The sequence below is a fragment of the Physella acuta genome, unplaced genomic scaffold (genome assembly GCF_028476545.2).
Source record: "Physella acuta isolate Inbredline_101_S28 unplaced genomic scaffold, ASM2847654v3 ptg000225l, whole genome shotgun sequence".
NCBI classification, from domain to species: domain Eukaryota; kingdom Metazoa; phylum Mollusca; class Gastropoda; family Physidae; genus Physella; species Physella acuta.
This window is the reverse complement of record NW_026731744.1, coordinates 214,637-233,795: the sequence shown is the minus strand read 5'-3', so window position 1 is coordinate 233,795 and position 19,159 is coordinate 214,637. Positions and strand designations below refer to the sequence as shown.

The window sequence follows — 19,159 nt, the reverse complement described above, 5'->3', positions numbered from 1 at the left end:
GTGGCCTAAAGAGTGGCCTAGTGGTGTGAGTGGCCTAGTGAGTGGCCTAGTGAGTGGCCTAGTGAGTGGCCTAGTGAGTGGCCTAGTGAGTGGCCTAGTGAGTGGCCTAGTGGTGTGGGTGGCCTAGTGGTGTGAGTGGCCTAGTGAGTGGCCAAGTGGTGTGAGTGGCCTAGTGAGTGACCTAGTGGTGTGGGTGGCCTAGTGAGTGACCTAGTGGTGTGGGTGGCCTAGTGGTGTGGGTGGCCTAGTGGTGTGGGTGGCCTAGTGGTGTGAGTGGCCTAGTGAGTGGCCTAGTGAGTGGCCTAGTGGTGTGGGTGGCCTAGTGGTGTGGGATGGCCTAGTGGTGTGGGATGGCCTAGTGGTGTGGGATGGCCTAGTGGTGTGGGTGGCCTAGTGGTATGTGTGGCATTATTTTAAAGCTGCTACATTGTATACATTTGAATGAAAAAAAACTATAAACCTGTATAAATAATGCAGCGTTTGTAATACGTCTGTATTCGTGAACATTATTTTCGTCTTCAAATATACAACAGCTGGGATTACATGACTGAGAACAAAGACATAAGTCACGTGTGACAACAACGTGACATTTCATGTGATATACACACATTCATCTGTCCCTGGGGGATATTTGTTAAACATCACTGAGTGTCCTCAGCGAAAATTAGTACCTGTCGTATGTTGGTTGTATTAAAAAAAGTTCTCGTCACTTTTATAGAAATACACCTTGTAAGGATAGTGGCCACAAAACAAGTAAACTCTACTTCACCTGCTCCGTGGGATTATGAGAGTATCTTCTAACAACAAAGTGGCGACGTCTCTATAACATAGACTGTAAAGCGACCACTTGTTACATGCATATGATGGACTGATCTTATAGCATACATTACATATGTTGTATGGCGACAGTTTATCTTGTAATTTACATCATATGGCGGCCTCTTATGTGTAACATACGGCAGATCTTGTAACCCTATAATACACCACACCCCTCCAAAATATACCACACCCCTCCAAAATACACCACACCCCTCCAAAATACACCTCACCCCTCCAAAATACACCACACCCCTCCAAAATACACCACACCCCTCCAAAATACACCACACCCCTCCAAAATACACCACACCCCTCCAAAATACACCACACCCCTCCAAAATACACCACACCCCTCCAAAATACAACTACACCGTATTTCAAGCAAACACAATTCACTCGGGGCATAGCCAGGACATTGCTCGCAATGGGAAAAAAGAATTGTGACTAAAAGTGTTTTTTGTTGTAAGATTACAGCGACCGTGTAACCTTTCACTGTAGGTGCCTGCTCGGTCAGCGGAAACAAGTCACAGAAAAAACGTCACAGAAAAAAAGTCAAAGTTTTTGTAAGGAAAAAAGGCACAGGAAAAAAGTTACATAAAAAAGTCACCAAAAATGTATTGGGGGAAAAAAGTCACTGTAATAAAATTGCATTTTTTGCTAGGAAAAATAGTCACAGATAAAGTAAAATAAAAAAATTGTATCCGAAAAAAGACACAGAAATAAAGTCACATAAAAAGTGACAAAATTTTGGGTTTTTATAAAAGTGGGTGGTGTAATTTTAGTAACATATTTATAAACTTTAAGAGATTTATGGTTTTATGGTGTATAACGGAATATAAATCTTTATACTTCAGACAAGATATTTTACCTGTTATAAATATTACCGTACAATTTCAACTCATGCACATACATCTACAATTTTACAGTGCATTTAATGAATCAAATTTTGATTTCCAATTTCTGAATACTAAATACATCCTGACAAATACCATGCAAATATTTGTGACTTTTTTCCTGTGACCTTTTACTTTCTCGTATACGAACTAAAGAGAATATATTGTAATCGTGCACAAAAATAAAATAATCGAGAATTTTGCAAATCTCGACGTTTTCCCTGAGTCGGAAAAACATAGTTTTGCAATTTCGTATGTCTGTGTGTGTGTCTGTGTGTGTGTGTGTCTGTAAACAAGATAACTTGAGTACCGTTACAGCTAGGTTGATAAAATTTCATATATAAGTATTTTATCAAAATTGTAGATCCGTATCGACGTTTGAGCGATTTCCGATAACTGGAAGTGAAACTTTTTTGCTTTGAATTTTTCAAAAGCGTATAACATGAGTACTGTTTCAAATAGATAAATGGAATTTCACATATAAGTAAAAGATCTAATTCTCTGCCTTCTATCAAATTTTGAGTAACTTCCGTTGACCAGAAGTAGTAATTTACGCTTTTTCTGATTTCTCAAAAATCAGCATGTGAATTTATAAAGTACTAATAATATTTTGCACTATTATACACATTTTATTTGGTGTTCACTTGGTGTGCAATTCTTTTTTCTACGAGATTCTATTCTATTTTAAAAAGTTTAAGTAATTAAAAGTGGATACAAAATCATGTCTATATCCTGAGTTGCTGTCCCCCGTAGTGTTATATAAGAATATTGTAAAAAGTTTAGGGGAGATCACTCCCGGTTTATTTCTTAAGTGTTCAAGTCTGACAGGTTTATTTTTAATAGATCTGGCAATACATTCCTTCTACTAGATGTACGCACGGTAAAACTATTCTTTATACTGACATAACGAATAGTCCCATTAAATACTGCTTGCGTGCTCTCTATCTGTGGCACTGCACTGACCGCTGTTGTTACAATAAGTGGGGACTTGTATGTGTGAAGTCATATCTTGGGTGACTCAAATTAGACGGATGACTGAGGACAGACGGGTGACTGAAGACAAACGGATGACTGAAGTCCGAAGATGACTAAAGTCAGATGGGTGACTTAAGTCAAGCCCTCGGCGTTTGGACACAGCCAAGTGTCCGAAGGCTTATTTAATAATTCATTGAGACCCTAGCTCTGTGCTATTGATCCATCGTTTATGTTTATTGGGAGAGGGTGTGGAGGGAGAGTGGTGTGGGAGTGGGTGTGGGTGTGGAGTGGGTGTGGAGTGGTGTGGAGTGGGTGTGTAGGGGTGTGGGAGTGGTGTAGGAGTGGGTTTAGGAGTAGGTGTAGAGTGGGTGTGTAGGGGTGTGTAGGGGTGTGGGAGTGGTTGTGGAGGGGGAGTGGTGTAGAGGGGGAGTGGGTGTGGAATGGTGTGGAGTGGTGTGGGAGTGGGTGTGGAGTGGTGTGGAGTGGGTGTGGAGTGGGTGTGGAGTGGGTGTGGAATGGTGTGGAGTGGTGTGGGAGTGGGTGTGGAATGGTGTGGAGTGGTGTGGGAGTGGGTGTGGAGTGGTGTGGAGTGGGTGTGGAGTGGGTGTGGAGTGGGTGTGGAATGGTGTGGAGTGGTGTGGGAGTGGGTGTGGAGGGGTGTGGGACGATATTGAATTTAGACAAAAACAAAAACCAAGGAATGCAATTTTTTCAATAAGAATCTTGTTTATGCGCTCAAAAAAATCGACTTCACATAAAAAAGAATAGACCACAGAACAAAAAATGGACCACAACAAAGAATGGACCACAACAAAGAATGGACCACAACAAAGAATGGACCACACCAAAGGTCTATATCTCCATGAGCCTGTGGTTTGTTCAATATTTCCACTGGCTTGTTGAAGTGTAGTGGCGCCAATTGAAAACAAAAATGTTCAACATTTCTTCAACGTTTCCAATACCCCCACCCCTCTCCCCTCGAGTAAACTTGGGTGGGGCTCCACAGGTAAGACGACCCCAGGGGATTAGATGGTAGATATTGCTGGTGGGGGGGGGGGGATCTGACACAATTTTTAAACGCTTTTATTGGAAAATATACATCATGTCAATTTGAAGTTTGAATAATGTATTTCATTTGAAACCTTTTAAACTATCGCGTGTCGGAGATTTTGAAATGACGGAAACAAAAAGCTGCTGGACGCTCGGGGTTTTTCAGGGATGTGAAAATGAGAGCAATACAAGATTTTAAAATATTTAATTCGTCGCTAACACCGTGAGAAGTTTAGTTAGGAATAATACGTTTTGTGATTGAATAGAGTGCATAGAAATAATACGTTTTGTGATGGAATGAAGTGTATAGAAATAGTACGTTTTGTGATTGAATGGAGTGTATAGAAATAATACGTTTTGTGATTGAATGGAGTGTATAGAAATAATATATTTTGTTGTTGAATGGAACGTATAGAAATAATATATTTTGATTTTGCGTTTGAATAGAACGTATCATTTTTGTAAGTGTGTAGGTACAAAGCAGAAAAAAACATAATGATTTAACAGACTAGACAGAAAACCTGGAATGGCTATTTGGGTGGCTAACGTTGTGGAATGGCTATTTGGGTGGCTAACGTTGTGGAATGGCTATTTGGGTGGCTAACGTTGTGGAATGGCTATTTGGGTGGCTAACGTTGTTAAACTGCGGGATATTCAACGACCGAAACTATTTTGAAACGAGAAAAATTAGAAGTTTATTTAAATAGTTTTTCAGGCACCAAACCAACAGTCTATTCAAGTTGACTGATTGCTGACGTGTAAAATATCTGTAGCGGTTTAAGTCAACTTGTGAAGTCATAATTTGAACAGCACGCATCAAGATCTTGCCGGACAAAATTTGACATGTATATTCTGGTCAGTTACATGACAAAATGTGACAAGTATCTACATTATTCTGGTCAGTTGTCTTATCTCAGTAATGCTAGGTAAAGCGGTGAGGTAACCGTATTGCGATGACGTAGCAGTAAAGCGGCGAGGTAACCCTAAAGCGGTGAGGTAACCCTAAAGCGGTGAGGTAACCGTAAAGCGGTGAGGTAACCCTAAAGCGGTGAGGTAACCGTAAAGCTGTGAGGTAACCGTAAAGCGGTGAGGTAACCGTAAAGCGGTGAGGTAACCGTAATGCCGGTAAAGACGGAGGCTGTTTTGTTAACTTCCCTCGTCCCCTTTGTTTACAAACTTTGTTATTTGTTAGCCAGTATAAAACCGCTGGCTTAAATACTAAGATTCACATTGATACCCTTCGGCCTTCCAGTAATCTTTACTTGTTGTAAGTGATGTTTGTTTACTTTATCTACTCTCTAACCCAGAAGTTTGTTGTAAGTGATATTTGTTTACTTTATCTACTTGTTGTAAGTGATATTTGTTTACTTTATCTACTTTCTAGCCTACAAGTTTGTTGTAAGTGATATTTGTTTAATTCATCTACTCTCTAACCTACAAGTTTTGCTGCTGGTACGAAGACAAATAGACTAGCCTCTAACCCGTAAGCTTGTTTTTAACTTTTACTATTTATAGTTTGTTTTTTCTCTTTGTTTATGTCCTTACTTAATTAAAGACTTAGATCAGAAACGCAATTAACAAAGCTTGTTATGTGTGTGTGTGTGGGGGGGGGGGGGGGGGGTGGATGGAGGTAGGCGAGGCCCTTAGGCAGCTGCCTTGTTGGCCCTAGCAGAACTCCTGCCTGCCAGTGAAATTGCGACAATCTCTTCTGGAACATCCGGCCGTGAGTTGAGACTTGCAGACGTGGCAGCTTCCTGTTGGTGCTCAACAAGCGCCGGCCTACCTAGCCACACCCACAACTCTCGGTCCGCCTCACTCGTCCCCTCCCCAGAGGTAAAGCTGTACGGCCGTCACGTGACAGCTTACCTGAGTGCCAGAGTCTGCTGCCAATCGTCCAAACATCACCCACACCACGTCATCGCCTGTCCACCCCTCTACCGAGTCTTCTGCTTGGCAAGTTGATGAGAATTCATTAGCTGATGACGTCACTGTCAGGACATTAACGCGAGTGTTCTGTCTCCGTAGACTGTCAGATTTCAAATAAATTTTAAAATATTAAAATCTTTACTTCGCTTTTTACTTTTTTCTAATAAGATGAAGCCTGGTATTAGATTACGTTAAAAATGTGCTTCGAAATACTGTTCTAGAATTAAATCTTGATCTTAACAAATACTGTTCTAGAATTAAATCTTGATGAATCTTTACAAGTACTGTTCTAGAATTAAATCTTGATGAATCTTTACAAATACTGTTCTAGAATTAAATCTTGATGAATCTTTACAAATACTGTTCTAGAATTAAATCTTGATGAATCTTTACAAATACTGTTCTAGAATTCAATCTTGATCTTTACAAATACTGTTCTAGAATTAAATTTTGATGAATCTTTACAAATACTGTTCTAGAATTAAATCTGGATCTTTATAAATACTGTTCTAGAATTAAATCTGGATCTTTATAAATACTGTTCTAGAATTAAATCTCAATCTTTACAAATACTGTTCTAGAATTAAAATTTGATCTTTACAAATACTGTTCTAGAATTAAATCTTGATCTTAACAAATACTGCTCTAGAATTAAAACTTAATCACATTGCAGAAATACTGCTCCTATGTAAACAATACTGCTACTATGTAGAAATACTGCTCCAAGTATAAAACTGCTCCTCTTTCTGTCCGAACGTATTGTCCGATGACCTGGTGACCGGCAATTTCCGGTTGTCCGGCGCCCACAGTTGGTCGTCTGCTGCCAGTGACACGCCCATGTTGTAAGAGTCTTTCACTCGACTAATAGAGTTGAGCTCTCTCGCCCAGTCACCATCAACCCCAGTCACCATCAACCCCAGTCACCATCAACCCCAGTCACCATCAACCCCAGTCACCATCAACCTCAGTCACCATCAACCACAGTCACCATCAACTTCAGTCACCATTAACCCCAGTCACCATCAACCCCAGTCACCATTAACCTAAGCCCAGTCACCATCAACCCCAGTCACCATCAACCTCAGTCACCATTAACCTAAGCCCAGTCACCATCAACCCCAGTCACCATCAACCCCAGTCACCATCAACCCCAGTCACCATCAACCCCAGTCACCATCAACCTCAGTCACCATCAACCCAGTCACCATTAACCTAAGCCCAGTCACCATCAACCTAAGCCCAGTCACCATCAACCACAGTCACCATTAACCTAACCCCAGTCACCATCAACCCCAGTCACCATCAACCCCAGTCACCATCAACCCCAGTCACCATCAACCCCAGTCACCATCAACCCCAGTCACCATCAACCCCAGTCACCATCAACCCCAGTCACCATCAACCCCAGTAACCATCAACCCCAGTCACCATCAACCCCAGTCACCATCAACCCCAGTCACCATCAACCTAAGCCCAGTCACCATCAACCCCAGTCACCATCAACCACAGTCACCATCAACCACAGTCACCATCAACCCCAGTCACCATCAACCTCAGTCACCATCAACCACAGTCACCATCAACCCCAGTCACCATCAACCCCAGTCACCATCAACCCCAGTCACCATCAACCCCAGTCACCATCAACCCCAGTCACCATCAACCTCAGTCACCATTAACCTCAGTCACCATCAACCCCAGTCACCATCAACCTCAGTCACCATCAACCTCAGTCACCATCAACCTCAGTCACCATCAACCTCAGTCACCATCAACCCCAGTCACCATCAACCCCAGTCACCATCAACCCCAGTCACCATCAACCCCAGTCACCATCAACCCCAGTCACCATCAACCCCAGTCACCATCAACCTCAGTCACCATCAACCTCAGTCACCATCAACCCCAGTAACCATCAACCCCAGTCACCATCAACCCCAGTCACCATCAACCCCAGTCACCATCAACCCCAGTCACCATCAACCTCAGTCACCATCAACCTCAGTCACCATCAACCCCAGTCACCATTAACCTAAGCCCAGTCACCATCAACCTAAGCCCAGTCACCATCAACCACAGTCACCATTAACCTAAGCCCAGTCACCATCAACCCCAGTCACCATCAACCCCAGTCACCATCAACCTAAGCCCAGTCACCATCAACCTCAGTCACCATCAACCCCAGTCACCATTAACCTAAGCCCAGTCACCATCAACCTAAGCCCAGTCACCATCAACCCCAGTCACCATCAACCTCAGTCACCATCAACCACAGTCACCATTAACCTAAGCCCAGTAACCATCAACCTAAGCCCAGTCACCATCAACCTCAGTCACCATCAACCTAAGCTCAACTTTCTCCACCTAAAAATTTATTTCTGAGCTAAGGTGTTTAAGCTCTAAGCTCTCAAACACCAAACTTTGGACACATCCGTCAACTCTACAAACTATAAAGTTCTGTAAACTTTTCTAAACGAGCGGAGCCCCTCCTCCCCCCACGCCCTTCCATCCCACCCCCGCTCAGCACGTATAGTGTTCCATACAACTCTTAACAACGTCTCAACAACCACAGCCAGACCAAGGTTGGTAACTCAACAACCACAGCCAGACCAAGGTTGGTAACAACCACAGCCAGACCAAGGTTGGTAACAACCACAGCCAGACCAAGGTTGGTAACTCAACAACCACAGCCAGACCAAGGTTGGTAACTCAACAACCACAGCCAGACCAAGGTTGGTAACAACCACAGCCAGACCAAGGTTGGTAACAACCACAGCCAGACCAAGGTTGGTAACTCAACAACCACAGCCAGACCAAAGGTTGGTAACTCAACAACCACAGCCAGACCAAAGGTTGGTAACAACCACAGCCAGACCAAGGTTGGTAACTCAACAACCACAGCCAGACCAAGGTTGGTAACTCAACAAAACGCTGACGTCAAATTGGCGATTATATTTCTCTATCTATTTTACTTTATTTCACTTGTATGTCGCTCTGTCTGTGTGTGTGTATGTGTGCCAGTCTCCGTGTGAGGGTGTTTGTGTGAGTGGGAGTTGGTGTGTGTAAATGAGGAGGGTGGGGGGGCCTCTGGGGAGATTTAGCTAGCTTAGGTTTATGTCATCAAAGAGTCCACATGATTTGAAGAGGATGATGGGATAAAATGTTAGAGGGGTTGCTATGGTTACACATAACTAAGCTGTTCGGGTTGTCAATGTAAATAGAAGTATAGTATGCAGTTGGGGGAGGTTGCCATGGTAACAAGAGATGGCTTACAGAAGATCGTCAGTTGTGTACATTTACCCCCCCCCCCCCCCCGCCCAAAAACTGCAGTAGAACATGTATCACCTACTGGATTACCAAATGACCCTAAACATTATAGGGAAACGGACAGGGTTATGATTTGGGTTAGAAATAAGGATATGAATAAGGATAGTGTTAGGGTTAAGAATAAGGTTAGGAAGGGATAGGATTATGGGAGTTTATAAACATAGCATAAGGGAGTGGGTTAGGGTAGGCGTAGGGAGGGAAATCCTTTTCAGTTAGGGATAGGGTTAGATATTCTGTATGAAATTAAATTATTCTACACCTTGCCGTCTTCAAGTCCTGAGGTCCTCATGTCCTCATGTCCTGATTTCTATACATGTTAGGTTTAGAATTAATCTAAAAAGTATAAAAGTATAAAAGTATAGTTCGATACTTGAGAGTTTGAAGAACTCTTCTGTGCTCTTAATTTAAGTTGTAAAGTATCATTTGCCACTAGCCGTTGAATCCGATTTCAGCCTGCTTTTCTTTTTGGATCGGCTGTTGGATTTGCCTCCGTAGCCTTTGTCCAACCAGGAACAAACTAAAGGCAGCAGTTGTCTGAGTTGTCTCTCATGGAAGAGATGCTGTCCACAGCTGTCGAGGGTTCGAATTCGAGACTTTTCTGTTCAGAAACCATTAGCTTTACCAACTCGACCACGCCGACCACGAAAATACAGTTAATACTTGCCATTTTGAAATACCTTGTTGTCGCAGTCTTTTAATAGAATTTTATTTTGTGCACAATTAAAGTCCACCTGGAGAAGGGGGATTGAACCGTTGGTCACGGGTGGTTGGTTTCACGCTTGAGAACATACCACGGACTAAGATGGTAGTTTGCAAACCTGAACCAAAAGATTGGCCACAAACCCACCAACACACAGACAGACAGTGTGAACTAAATAAAAGCTTATGGAGAGTTTATTTTGTGTCTTTGTAATTTATGATAAATTATTTTTCTGTTGTCCTCGGTCTAAGTTAATTAGGTGCTCCTACACTCTCGTGTAGTTGAATATCTGTGCAAGCTTGATCGCATTCTGTGTTGTTTTCTCTCTGTAGATGTCTACTGAAGTCTTGGTTTTAGTTTGGCGAGCTTTTGTTTTAGTTGTAAAGTTTGGCGAGCTTTTGTTTTAGATGTAAATTTTAGCGATTGTGTCCATTGTATTGTTATGATGTGTTCTAACATATTGAGCTACACACTTGGAGATAATGTGTTATATATATATATATTGTGTTATATATGTTTTATATATACGTGTCATATAATGGTACACACTGTGAGCCTGTGTGTTATATGCCCGTGTCACATTGTGGTACACACTGTATGCTAGTGTGTTATACGTCCGTGACACACTGTATGCTAGTGTGTTATACGTCAGTGACACACTGTATTACTATGCAACACACATTGAGTCTGTGTGTTGTATGTCGGTGACACACTGTACTACTGTGCTACACACCTTGAACCTGTGTGTTGTATGTCGGTGACACACTGTACAACACACATTGAGCCTGTGTGTTGTATGTCGGTGACACACTGTACAACACACATTGAGCCTGTGTGTTGTATGTCGGTGACACACTGTACAACACACATTGAGTCTGTGTGTTGTATGTCCGTGACACACTGTGCTACTGTGCTACACACCTTGAAGCTGTGTGTTGTATGTCCGTGACACACTGTGCTACTGTGCTACACACCTTGAAGCTGTGTGTTGTATGTCGGTGACACAGTGTGCAACACACCTTGAACCTGTGTGTTGTATGTCGGTGACACGGTGCTACACACCTTGAACCTGTGTGTTGTATGTCGGTGACACGGTGCTACACACCTTGAACCTGTGTGTTGTATGTCGGTGACACGGTGCTACACACCTTGAACCTGTGTGTTGTATGTCGGTGACACGGTGCTACACACCTTGAACCTGTGTGTTGTATGTCGGTGACACGGTGCTACACACCTTGAACCTGTGTGTTGTATGTCGGTGACACAGTGTGCAACACACCTTGAACCTGTGTGTTGTATGTCGGTGACACGGTGCTACACACCTTGAACCTGTGTGTTGTATGTCGGTGACACGGTGCTACACACCTTGAACCTGTGTGTTGTATGTCGGTGACACGGTGCTACACACCTTGAACCTGTGTGTTGTATGTCGGTGACACGGTGCTACACACCTTGAACCTGTGTGTTGTATGTCGGTGACACGGTGCTACACACCTTGAACCTGTGTGTTGTATGTCGGTGACACGGTGCTACACACCTTGAACCTGTGTGTTGTATGTCGGTGACACGGTGCTACACACCTTGAACCTGTGTGTTGTATGTCGGTGACACAGTGTGCAACACACCTTGAACCTGTGTGTTGTATGTCGGTGACACGGTGCTACACACCTTGAACCTGTGTGTTGTATGTCGGTGACACGGTGCTACACACCTTGAACCTGTGTGTTGTATGTCGGTGACACGGTGCTACACACCTTGAACCTGTGTGTTGTATGTCGGTGACACGGTGCTACACACCTTGAACCTGTGTGTTGTATGTCGGTGACACGGTGCTACACACCTTGAACCTGTGTGTTGTATGTCGGTGACACGGTGCTACACACCTTGAACCTGTGTGTTGTATGTCGGTGACACGGTGCTACACACCTTGAACCTGTGTGTTGTATGTCGGTGACACGGTGCTACACACCTTGAACCTGTGTGTTGTATGTCGGTGACACGGTGCTACACACCTTGAACCTGTGTGTTGTATGTCGGTGACACGGTGCTACACACCTTGAACCTGTGTGTTGTATGTCGGTGACACGGTGCTACACACCTTGAACCTGTGTGTTGTATGTCGGTGACACGGTGCTACACACCTTGAACCTGTGTGTTGTATGTCGGTGACACGGTGCTACACACCTTGAACCTGTGTGTTGTATGTCCGTGACACACTGTGCTACTGTGCTACACACCTTGAAGCTGTGTGTTGTATGTCCGTGACACACTGTGCTACTGTGCTACACACCTTGAAGCTGTGTGTTGTATGTCCGTGACACACTGTGCTACTGTGCTACACACCTTGAAGCTGTGTGTTGTATGTCCGTGACACACTGTGCTACTGTGCTACACACCTTGAAGCTGTGTGTTCCCATCACTTGCCCATACAGAAATGACGGGTGAGTCGGACAAAAGATTCTTGTCGTGTCGATATATCGATAATTTCCATTCGATCTTCAATAGAGAGTTTACAATTGGTTTTAAACGGCCATAGTGAATAGCGCAAATGGCTTTCTTTTATTTCAAGAAAAAAACCTCCAGCATTTATTGGGTCATAAAGTTTTGGACTTGCCGGTCGACCAAACACTGGCCCAGCCTAGGAAAGGTTAAGATGACCTCTGCTGAAGTTGGTATTTGTTGAAGATCGTTGTTGCTTCACTTTCTCTGGTCTGTGATGGTAGTTTTAAGACTGCACTAAACAACCTCGTGACGTAGGCATGGGCGGTTCAATTACTGGTCACTTAAGGCTCTCGTCAATTTTTTGACTTAAGGCTCTCGTCAATTTGTTGACTTAAGTATCTGGTCAATTTGTTGACTTAATTAACTGGTCAATTTGTTGACTTAAATATCATGTTACTTTGTTGACTCAAGTATCTGGTCAACTTGTTGACTAAAGTATCTCGTCAATTTGTTGACTCAAGTATCTGGTCAACTTGTTGACTCAAGTATCTGGTCAACTTGTTGACTCTTGCCTACCCTAAACTTGAGCACGAGTTTTGTTGGACGAGGCCGAAGAAATCACGTGATTAGCTGAGTGCAGGTCAGCATTAATGGAGTTTTTTCTGACCCCGGCCAAAAACGACCCCAGCGAGTCCCTTGACAGTCCAGCTACACGTGACCCCAGCATGTCACGTGATGCCCGGGCTACACGTGTAGAACAAGTCCCGACCATCAAGTTGTCAAGACTTGAGACTTGACGTCCCTCTCGTTCATGCTCTGGGACCGGCTCATTTTCTTTTCCTAGCCATCGATTGGGGGATTCCCCTGAGATATAATTAGCACAGTATGCAATAGTCTTTCTTAGATAGCGATCAGAGGCCAGTAGTCTCCCCTACACAACTTCTGTGTGTTGACATCTTGTAGAGGCCAGTAGTCTCCCCTACACAAATGTACCTCTACAATACGACTGTGGGGAAGTAAAACCACAAACTTTAGATTTGAATGTTTGGTGTGGTGGATGGGGTGAGTGTGGTGACGACCCTTTCTTTTCTTTTGTAAGTCATTGGCAAACAATCGACGTCGAATATTTATAAGACATTTGAAATTCTAATCTATTCTGTATGGTGATGGTTTGTCTTCAGTCAGTGCTGATCACGACCTAATGAAGTGAAGAACACATGACCTAATGAAGTGAAGATGAACACATGACCTAATAAAGTGAAGATGAACATTTGACCTAATGAAGTGAAGATGAACACATGACCTAATGAACTGAAGATGAACACATGACGCAATGAAGTGAAGATGAACATATGACCTAATGAAGTGAAGATGAACACATGACCTAATGAAGTGAAGATGAACACATGACCTACTGAAGTGAAAAACACATGACCTAATGAAGTGAAAAACACATGATCTAATGAAGTGAAGATGAACACATGATCTAATGAAGTGAAGAACACATGACCTAATGAAGTGAAGATAAACACATGACCTAATCAAGTGAAGATGAATACATGACCTAATGAAGTGAAGATGAACACATGACCTAATGAAATGAAGATGAACACACTAACGGCCCAGTCACAAGCTTATAAACAGGGCATAGACACAACCCACTAAACTGGGCACACAACTTGACCGATTCTACACCCACACACCTGACTGATTCTACACCCCACACACCTGACCGATTCTACACCCACACAACTGACCATTACCACACCACACACAACTGACCAATACCACACCACACACAACTGACCAATACCACACCACACACAACTGACCAATACCACACCCCAAACAAATACCAATACCACACCCCACACACCTGACCGATTCTACACCCCACACACCTACCGAATCTACACCCACACACAACTGACCATAACCACACCCCACACAAATGACCAATACCACACCCCACACAATCTGGCCAATACCACACCCCACACAAATGACCAATGCCACACCCCACACAAATGACCAATACCACACCCCACACAATCTGGCCAATACCACACCCCACACAACTGACAAATACCACACCACACAATCTGACCACAACCACACCCCACAATCTGGCCAATACCACACCCCACACAACTGACCAATGCCACACCCCACACAACTGACCAATACCACACCCCACACAATCTGACGATTACCACACCACACACAACTGACCAATACCACACCCCACACAACTGACAAATACCACACCACACACAACTGACCAATACCACACCCCACACAACTGACAAATACCACACCCCACAATCTGACCACAACCACACCCCACAATCTCACCACAACCACACCCCACAATCTGACCAATACCACACCCCACACAATCTGACCAATACAACGCCACACAAACTGACCAATACCACACCACACCACACAACTGACCAATACACACCCCACACAATCTGACCAATACCACACCCCACACAACTGACCAATACCACACCCCACACAACTGACCAATACCACACCCCACACAAATACCAATGCCACACCCCCACACAAATACCAATACCACACCCCACACAAATACCAATGCCACACCCCACACAAATACCAATACCACACCCCACACAAATACCAATGCCACACCCCACACAACTGACCAATACCACACCCCACACAATCTGACCAATACTACACCCCACACAATCTGACCAATACCACACCCCACACAAATACCAATGCTACACCCCACACAAATACCAATGCAACACCCCACACAAATACCAATACCACACCCCACACAAATACCAATGCCACACCCCACACAAATAACAATGCCACACCCCACACAAATACCAATACCACACCCCACACAAATACCAATACCACACCCCACACAATCTGACCAATACCACACCCCACACAAATACCAATGCCACACCCCACACAAATACCAATACCACACCCCACACAAATACCAATGCCACACCCCACACAACTGACCAATACCACACCCCACACAATCTGACCAATACCACACCCCACACAAATACCAATGCTACACCCCACACAACTAACCAATACCACACCCCACACAATCTGACCAATACCACACCCAACACAACTGACCAATACCACACCCCACACAATCTGACCAATACCACACCCCACACAAATACCAATGCCACACCCCACACAAATACCAATACCACACCCCACACAAATACCAATGCTACACCCCACACAACTAACCAATACCACACCCCACACAATCTGACCAATACCACACCCCACACAACTGACCAATGCTACACCCCACAAAGCTGACCATTGCCTCAATGTAACAGATCAGTTTATTGTTGTGACGTCCGACAAAATACGTCATATCCATTACGGCGTCAATCTGAAGATAGGGCAGCCATTGCTGTCAAAACGTCATCAGATATGTTTGTCATAGGGGCACATACAGAACAGCCATATTGTCGAACATACAGCTATATTGTCGAATATACAGCCATATTGTCGAAAATACAGCCATATTGTCTACAGCCATATTGTCGTACGTACAGCCATATTGTCAAACATGCAGCCATATTGTCAAACATACAGCCATATTGTCAATTTCAAACATACAGCCATGTTGTCAAACATACAGCCATATTTTTCAAACATACAGCCATATTGTCAAACATGCAGCCATATTGTCAAACATACAGCCATGTTGTCAAACATACAGCCATATTGTCAAACATACAGCCATATTGTCAAACATGCAGCCATATTGTCGAACATACATCCATATTGTCAAACATACAGCCATATTGTCAAACATACAGCCATGTTGTCAAACATACAGCCATATTGTCAAACATACAGCCATATTGTCAAACATGCAGCCATATTGTCAAACATACAGCCATATTGTCAAACATACAGCCATATTGTCAAACATACAGCTACATTTTGAACGGTAGTTGTGGTTTCTAGAGAGCCATTGGTGGTTTCTGCTTGATGTGTGTCCCGGTTAATTTCTGGTAGTAAAGATACAATTGTAGTTAGGGCTGAATGATTGGGGCAAAGATACAACCAGAGGCGTAGCGAGGGGGGGGGGGGGCGAGGGGGGGACATATGTCCCCGGGCGCCGACCTAATGGGGCGCCAAAATGGGTTGGAAAAATACACTGAAAGCTTGAAGGGGGTGCAACTCGAAAGTTTAAGGGGGGGGGATGCGCAAATCAAAAGTCTGAGGGGGGGGGGTGTGCAAATCGAAAGTTTGTCCCTGGGCGCCGGGAAGGGTCGCTACGCCTCTGGATACAACTGTAGTTAGGGCCTAATGTTTTTGTATCTAGTTCTGTAGATAGGGCTATGTGTGGATAAAGTGACAGGAAACTTTTATGTTAACCGTTTTGTGTACATTGAGTGGAGCTGACGTCACGACTAGACTTGACCAACTAGCACCAGACGGTGGAGCTGACGTCACGACTAGACTTGACCAACTAGCACCAGACGGTGGAGCTGACGTCACGACTAGACTTGACCAACTAGCACCAGACTTTGGAGCTGACGTCACGACTAGACTTGACGAACTAGCACCAGACGGTGGAGCTGACGTCACCACTAGCACCAGACTGAAGTCTTTGAATGGCTATGGGAGTATCGTCATGTGCGCATCATTTATTACATATTGAGCAACCTTTTCAAAGATTCGCGCCCAATTCGTCTGGACACGGTCTGGGAGAGCAGGCGTCTATTCTCTGGCACTACGCTTGCCTAGTTCTGACCGCTTGTCACCAGCAGTCCCGACCCCCCAGCCCCCACCCTCCAGCATGCGACATCGCAGGGACCAATGCCACGAAGACACGCAAGAAAAGGTCGTGAGTTGCTGGCGCGTTAAACACGAGAACAGGGACAATGTTAGGAACACATAGCCAGTCGTATTTGATGAATTATTATTACATTATAATTAAATATTACATTTAAAAACTGTATTCTCATATATATACGAAATTATAGTTAAAACTTATTTTTTTTCCTACGAAATAAAAACATAAGGAAAAGATTAATTTAAATAATTTTAAATTTTGAATTTTACGTTAATTAAGTAAAAAAAAAAATCTAAACATTCCGGATTAACGATAACGTTTGATAGGATATCACTTCAAACAAAATCCTATTTCCCAAGTTTGGTCGCATTTCCTGAGTGGACGCGCCGGTGCCATCCCGATCAATACACCTGCATGGGCGCTTCTCGTGGCACGAGACTCTAATGTCGCGCGCTGACAATGTGATCAAACCGGCTGCTGTAACTTCTGCTTTTTACCATTGGCTGAGGTGGAGCTCGGTGGCAGGATACCTTCTGGTGGCTGCTCCACTGCTCCCTGACTCCACTCCCGGCTTCCGGGGGGAGAGGACGCAAGGACACCCGGCGGGGAGGAGAAGTAGAACAGGAGGACTTGGGGAGCAACTCTAGGCTGTTGTGACTCTGTGGGAGGAATACCGCTGGTGATTTGGGGGGCAACTGTAGCCTCATCTTGTGACTCTGGGAGATGGGAGCAACTGTAGCCTCATCTTGTGACTCTGGGAGATGGGAGCAACTGTAGCCTCATCTTGTGACTCTGGGAGATGGGAGCAACTGTAGCATCATCGTGTGACTTTGGAAGGAATACCGCTGGTGAAGACTCTAGTAATCCCACAACATTATCTTCAAACACTGTCTGTAATTGGCATTCAGTCACACATTTGGAGTTACATTCCTTCACAATAAAAGTTCTGGAATTGAAGTGAGCAAGGATATCTCAATTCAGGAGTTTTTTTCCTGGGCAGATGAAAACATACATATGTAATAAATACAGCAAGTTATGACACCAGCATATGCCTGTACATAAAGTGAAGCCAGTACACAGCGTTATGGTTAGGTCTGCTGTGTTTGTGTTGACTTCAAATCGGAGCTTAGCCAGGGCCGTCGGTGCCGAGAGGTGCCAAGATCTCCAGGGCAGTGACCTTGGTCCAGGTGTCTCCATGCCTGCTGGACACTGGAAAAATGCCGGTGATGTTTGCAGACAAAACTGCAGACACTGGAAGAATGCCGGTGATGTTTGCAGACAAGACTGCAAACACTGGAAGAATGCTGCTGATATTTTACTCCGTTTAGGATTAAGTTAAAATGAAACCAAACCTTGATTCAAAACTTAAACCAACGTGGACCACTTGTGTGTATTCCTTTTCAAATGAATGATTTTAATTTAGTAGCTTTTCATTGGCGATAAAATCAACCAATCAACGTGTGCCTAACTCCAGATACCGGAACTGGAATGACCTGACACATGGGCAGACGACAAATGTGACCCTAGCAACAGGTAAGTGTTTTACTTTTTTTTTAAAAACTTTTTTTCTCAACTAGTTTCAAAGGTACAATGCGAAATTTCTAGACACTTTTAGACACTTTCTAGACAAACTTTCTAGACACACGTTCTAGACAAACTTCCTAGACAAACTTTATAGACACACCTTCTATACAAACTTTCTATACGAGCATCTTTCACTGGTTAAGATAGATTTCTAAACATTTATTACTGTGGGCATGTGTTCATAATATACCTACCTGATGTGTTCATAATATACCTACCTGATGTGTTCATAATATACCTACCTGATGTGTTCATAATATACCTACCTGCTAACGTTGAATGTTGATAGATTTATGCTAGCCTAGGTTGTTGATAGACTGATGGTAGCCTAGGGTGTTATTTTACTTCTGCTAGCCAGGTGGTTGATATACTTCTGCTAGCCAGGTGGTTGATATACTTCTGCTAGCCGAGGGTGTTATTTTACTTCAGTGATATATCCTGTTGTATGTTAAAAACTTTGGTAAAAATGTAGGCACTCAAAGGTTTAGGTTAGAAATCTGGGGACGCTGAAGGGTTTAGGTTTAAAAATCTGGGGACACTGAAGGGTTTAGGTTAGAAATCTGGGGACGCTGAAGGGTTTAGGTTTAAAAATCTGGGGACACT

At 43.8% G+C, this 19,159-nt stretch overlaps 1 protein-coding gene across 1 annotated transcript; it reads left to right on the top strand.

The window, feature by feature from the left end:
- The first annotated feature begins 3,470 nt into the window (after nt 1–3,470).
- LOC131937961 (mucin-2-like) lies at nt 3,471–7,694 on the top strand. The gene is made up of 2 exons (XM_059295753.1): nt 3,471–3,560; nt 6,960–7,694. Exons 1-2 carry the CDS (start codon nt 3,471–3,473, stop codon nt 7,692–7,694), a joined length of 825 nt encoding a protein of 274 aa, XP_059151736.1.
- The last annotated feature ends 11,465 nt before the right edge of the window (nt 7,695–19,159 follow it).

Coding starts and splice junctions, on each gene's coding strand:
- LOC131937961 (XM_059295753.1), top strand. CDS start 3,471: ATGGACCACAACAAAGAATGGACCACAACAAAGAATGGACCACAACAA. Junction 3,561..6,959: donor TATATCTCCATGAGCCTGTG/GTTTGTTCAATA, acceptor CATCAACCCCAG/TCACCATCAACCCCAGTCAC.